Here is a 5,990-nt window from a genome sequence, read left to right on the forward strand (position 1 = left end):
CTGTTCTCCTCATTGCTTGACTGTCTGGTCCCTGACATAGAGTGACTGAGAATGTTTACCAGGGTAAGGCACGGAGAGCAAGGTGAAGTCTGCATAGCGTTGGGCCTTGTCCGCCTTCTCAGAGGATGTCACACTGCAGAGACGGAAAGAAAGACGTGATGAGCAAAATGAGATACACTGAGCATTCATGGGCAGTATTGTTTAATACACAGCACTTATAATAAATACAGTGCCCTTTGATTGGCTAGAGTGGTTTATCACAGCTATAGCAGTAATTTATTCATTATTTCGTAATATGTATTGTATACCATATACCAGTGCCAGTTTCCAGCCTTTCGAGCATTAGCATTACTCAATGCTATCTCTTACATCCTTGTTTAGTGTGTGTCGCTATGTTACCTGCTCTTTTGATAGTTAAATATAGTCCAAAACAGCACCTGTACGTTCCACAGGTAACAGCCATTATCAGTAGCCCCTGAAATACCAAGAATGATGTGACGACGATTACAACGCTCTACATACACAGAGCTGGATAAAACTTAACTAAATGTAAAGCAGTGTTAAACTATGACAGAACCTGCCGCATCTTCATCCCCACAATACTCCTGGTTGGAGCCGCTATAAATCAACTGGCCTCTGTTGAAGCTGTGAGTCGCTGGGCCCCTTTATGTTTTTTGCGACTATCAGATTAATGAAAGACTCTTCACAGGGGCATCCCTGGTAAAAACAGCTGCGTGACAGCTGATGTAAAACAAAGGATCGGATCGGGTCAATAAAACTGAACATAGCTGATACAGATAAGTTTAAAAATCAAATCAATCCTCACCACCCGACCCACAACAATATCCATTAATCAACCACCTGACGTGTACAGCACGCCGCATACACGCAATCTAACTCAATTCACAGCAGAATCTGCGTAAACCCAGAGCCTGACACAAATACACAGAGTCAATAGTCAGATGCCTCCCAAAAGGTTTCTCCCTCCACAGCCCAGTGGAAACAGTGACCTAGATAATGTGTGGATGAACTAGTCCGTGCTGTTCCTTACTTTAGGCCAAACTTAACCTTCTTGTTCTCCACCATTAGGTCACAGATGTAGCGAACCGAGAGGTAACGTAGCAGTTTAATGTCGTGGCCTCGAACCTTGTCGAAGAGCTGGGAGTCCCCGTTCCTGCAGAGGAGGGAGAGGGAAATATAATATATACAAATTAACTTTTTCTAGGCACATTTTAACACTTCCACTGAGGTCATTCATTGTTGTGTTTTATTGTTGTCACAAGTGGTTAGTGTCACACAAATATTCATCCCACAGAGTCTGATGTTTACTGTAGTCTAATCTAGTTCCAGTGATTTGATTACCTGGCTGCGCTGTCATCCTCTGGAACCTCCTCAGACTCTGTCCACGTGTCGTCACTGCCCCCTAGAAACAACATGAGTGTTAAAGGTGAATATCTTCACTCAAAGTGAAGCTCATGACCAGGACTCAAACTCTTCAGGGTTCCCACTCTTTTTAAAAAATCATTTTCCAGGAGTTTTCTTGACAATACAGGACAGCACTTGCTCACAAACAGTATAATTTACCAGTAGGCCTAGTTTTGAAGGATTCAAGGTTAATTTATTGTAGTTCCATTTATGCTACTTTTAAAAACAAAATAAAAATCGATTAATCAGTCATTAAAATAAAAACAATTACTAATTTGAATGATGATGATGATTGTTGAGGAAGAATTTAACATGAAGTGGCTGAGGTTCATTACAGGCAGGTGGTCAGTGTTCATGGGACACATTTATTCGCTTGGTTACCACATTTTTCAGCTGCATGCTCTCCAGTGAACGGACAACATTTTACTAGTTTTCCTCTACCTGTAACATGACTTTGGCCACATAAGTAGAAGTGATTTAATTTTACTGAATATATTTATCTTCTCACCTATTAGCCTATTAAAAGACATTTAATAGTAGAATTGCTGTTCATGTATTTATTAACCACAATGACAAGAAGTTTTTGCACTGGGCTTTCGTGAGAATTCTGCTCACATCTCAGGAAAAAACTGACTCAACGCAGAAAAGATTGCTGCAAGTTTGTTCCACACCTGATCAACCCACTTTGAAGTGTCACACCATGCAGGTTCTCCTACCAAAATATGTAGGCAATCTGAGACATAGATCTGAGTGAGGGGCTAAAACAGTTTTATTTCCAGGATATTGGGTCATTTGAATCAATTTCCAGGTTTCCACATGTTTTGCAGGACGTGTAACCCTGACTGGGTTGGTTTTTAGGGTTTAAAACCTTTTTGAGCCAATTCTTCTCTTTAAGGTAAATATAAGGGACACAATTGTGCTTGAAACAGGCACTGAATACGAGCAACTATAAGATTTTTGATTAGATATTTGAAATCCAAAATCCTTCTGCGATCACTGTAATCTTGGCCTTCTCTTTTATACTTTTTTGGCAAAGGTTTATTGAAGTTATCCACTGAAATGTCATAATAATTCATTAATTTATCTTATGTTTATTTTTATACAGAAAAATCTATATTGTTTTACATTGTTTTACTGTGATAAAACAGCTAAAAACAGCTAAAAGCTAAAAGGGTAAGTCAGTGGGTTTTTTAAATGGATTTTTGGTAAGATGCCTGAAATAAGGTCTGTGGTTAAGATATTTTTTTATGTTGTGTTCTATGACATAAAATACGTCCGTCAATACGCCACCTGTGAATTCTGAAGCTTTTACGTGTGGCTAAATGAGACTATAGAGGTTTTTGGTGAGACTGATCTACTCACTAGTCCACCTTTACAGCCTCACTGTGTTTATACTTTTGCAAACTATTCTAACTCAAACTCCACAACTTGTAGATTTTTATGACAAGAATTAATTACAAGCGACATCATGCGACTGTGGTGTAGTTCATTAATAAACTGATCCCCACAGTGCTTATTTTCTGCAATCATCCAAAATCCATGGAGAAATCCCATTGGCTTCTGCATTGGACTACAAAAATACTTAATCTCTGCAGCACTCTATTAGCATACATTTAACTTCTACACCACTTGAGTTTGTGTGAGGCTCTAGGGTGTAGCCTACATTTTACTACATTCCAAAGGAGAAGATATGATATTTGCGTTTGTAATTGACAAAGTTTGCCCTCAATCACGCTTCGATTTCATCACCCATAGACTCATGGGAACTATTTCACAGTTAAAGTACATGCATAAATCAAAACAAGTCCTGATCAATTAGAATATATTAAATAATCCTCAGTAGATCTGCATACCCCATTCTCACCCACATCAACTTATCTGCAGGACTATCAGTATTTGTCACAATAAATACAGACAGGGTAGCTGATACAGCAAGTTTGACACAGCACACTGTTAGCTGTTTGTTTGGGAAGGATGCACTTTGAGATGACATCTAGCTCTTGTTCTTGTTCTTATGGAGGTTGAATGCACTTATCGTAAGTGCTTTGGACAAAGGCATTTGCCAAATGAATGAAGGTAATGTAAAAGCCCAGTCAGCAATCTGGGTCTACAAGTTTCTCCACCTAGCTTAATTTGCTAATAGTTCACAAAACCTGTTTAAAAGGTATTGTGTGTGTGTCCCTTCTGTCCATCGCTCTGCTTGATGTTGGCTAATTGCTACGTACATGAGTGACAGGAACACATCACCACTGCTTCAGACCAGTGCAACCTGATCACAAGGAGCTCAAGCAAAAAGGACATCCAAACAAAATCAGAGTAGGTGTGTCACAATAATTACGTTATCGACATATTGTACAATATACACCATATGTAATGGTTGTCATATTGACTTATCATTTTAGCCGAAATGATGCAGGGTTCCCACTCTTTTTTTCCAGGAGTTTTACTTGATTATACAGAACAGTCATATAAGCTGTGGTTTCGGGCAGTTCGTTGTACGTACGATTAACATCACTGTCCATGTATTTATCAAACACAGGAATAAGAAATGTTATCATTAATAGGCTGTATGCATGGAGATATGAGAATTTCCCTCATATTTTTGAAAAAAAAAAACACTGCAAGTCAGTTCCACTTTGACACTTCAAAGCGGGTTTACCAGATACAATCAGTTTAACCCACCAACAGGATTACGTAGGCAATCTGAGTGAGGAGCTAAAATACAAAAAAATCCACGTTGATATAGATTATTTCCAGGATATTTGGTCAATTTCCTGGTGTTTCCATTACTGAAAACCTAGTCTCTAAATGTCCAGGACTCATGGGAACCCTGATGATGCCAGAATAAAGAACAGGGTATTCCCTATTGTTACTATATTGCCTGTTAAAGAATGAAGATTTGTAGTTCAGAGTATCTCTGCCGCACTATAGTACTTCATTATAATGCTGTTTATCACACATTTCACCTTCATCAAAAAAATTGCAGTTTCTGCGATTTGGATATTGGACTTTGCCATATTGCGATTTCGATAATATTTCAATTCATTGTGCAGCCCTAGTATATTGTCTGACAAAAGTAGTTATTATAACAGGCCTAAATCAGACTTTAAAGCCTTTTGAAACATTTCTGTATACTTCCCTAAACTAACTGTCTTGTCCCAAACTGTGGCACTGCATGAGCTCCTGTTACTACACGTCATTATTGGCTTTAAAACTCAAAGCACATTCAAACACAGACTTCCTAAAGGTAAAGAAACACTACACCACAGTTACACCTGTGTATACCCTTTACCTATACCATACATATACAATTTGCTGCAGAAAGCAGGTGTGGCTGTTGGATTGCCAGTTTCAAAAACGTACAAAACTTGTTCAACGCAGCCACACATTTATCTAACCACCTGGAAGAAGGAAGACGTTTTCCAGCAGAGCTAGGGGGCCTCTCCTTTTAATCCATAAACATGGATCACAATACATTCATATGAAACTTAGGGGATAACAAATTTTATCTTATTTGGCCATCAAAGATCTGGTAAAACAACAACATTGCAACAATGAACTCGCTCAGAAAAACAAGCAGTCAGACGATCAAAGCCAGCAGTTCTTTTTTACCATTCTGATCATTGATTAATCATTTCACTGAAAACCTAAACATTTGATGGTCCCAAGTAAACTGAATATTTTGGGGTTCTGGACAGCAGATTGAACAAAATAAGAAATTTAATATTGCCACCTTGGGTTCCAAAATAGTGGTCCTTAACCCTTTTTTGGTGTCAAGGACCCCCAAATTAATACACATCAGGCTGCTGACCCACATTTGATAACATACAGTCTCAGGGATCCCCGTCTAATAATTCCATTACTATTCCATAACTGTGTGCACTGTAGATTGGCAGATTAACAGTGAAGAGTGTGAAACCTATGAACAGAATAGTCATTCTTATACAGTGTCTCACAGGGGTAACTTCTAGCTAATGAAATAATAGTGATATTCCCGGGCACCCCCTGAAACCTCCTCAAGCACCCCAGGTTGAGAACACTGCTCTAGAATACCATGTCTGGCATTTGTTGTTTTTTGTTTTAATGATTCTTTGCTCTGTTTTATGGACTAAAGGATTAATCAATCAAGCGAGAAAATAATCAATACATAAAATAATCATTAGCTGACAGGTCTGTAAACAAGTGGTTTCCCGACCTGGGGGTTGAGACCCCCATTAGGGGTCGCCAAAGCGTCACAGGTTTTAATTAAAACTATACACAGCAGACCTATATTTCAGCATTTTGTCTAATTCTTTGAAGAAAAAAAATTAAATTAAATTGTTTGCTTAAATATACATAAATAATAATAATAATAATAATAAAATAAAATACAGACAGAATTGTATAAAAACCATATACAACTACTTTCCTTGTGCCTGGGCCTTTACAACTATCAGAAAACTCATCTCTGATCAATATTTACAGGAAGTAATCTGCTCAAAATTCATCCACATTGCTCATTTTACAGACAACCACCCACCTAGAGCTGAAGGGTCTGTCCTAGATTTCTGCCTGTTAAAAGGCAG

The 5,990-nt window shown here is 38.3% G+C and overlaps 1 protein-coding gene across 1 annotated transcript in view; it reads right to left on the reverse strand.

Moving 5' to 3' along the window:
- The window catches only part of LOC118327744 (myotubularin-related protein 14-like), a 16,295-nt gene that overhangs the window by 4,857 nt on the left and 5,448 nt on the right, over positions 1-5,990 (reverse strand). The window contains exons 5-7 of the mRNA XM_035661176.1: positions 1,363-1,423; positions 1,052-1,174; positions 60-133 (exon numbers count right to left, since the gene is read on the reverse strand). Of these exons, the coding sequence (XP_035517069.1) occupies positions 60-133; positions 1,052-1,174; positions 1,363-1,423 (258 nt within the window). The remainder of the gene's footprint in view (positions 1-59; positions 134-1,051; positions 1,175-1,362; positions 1,424-5,990) is intronic.

Source organism: Morone saxatilis, unplaced genomic scaffold, assembly GCF_004916995.1.
Source record: "Morone saxatilis isolate NCDOM2014 unplaced genomic scaffold, NCSU_SB_2.0 Contig18, whole genome shotgun sequence".
Classification (NCBI taxonomy): domain Eukaryota; kingdom Metazoa; phylum Chordata; class Actinopteri; family Moronidae; genus Morone; species Morone saxatilis.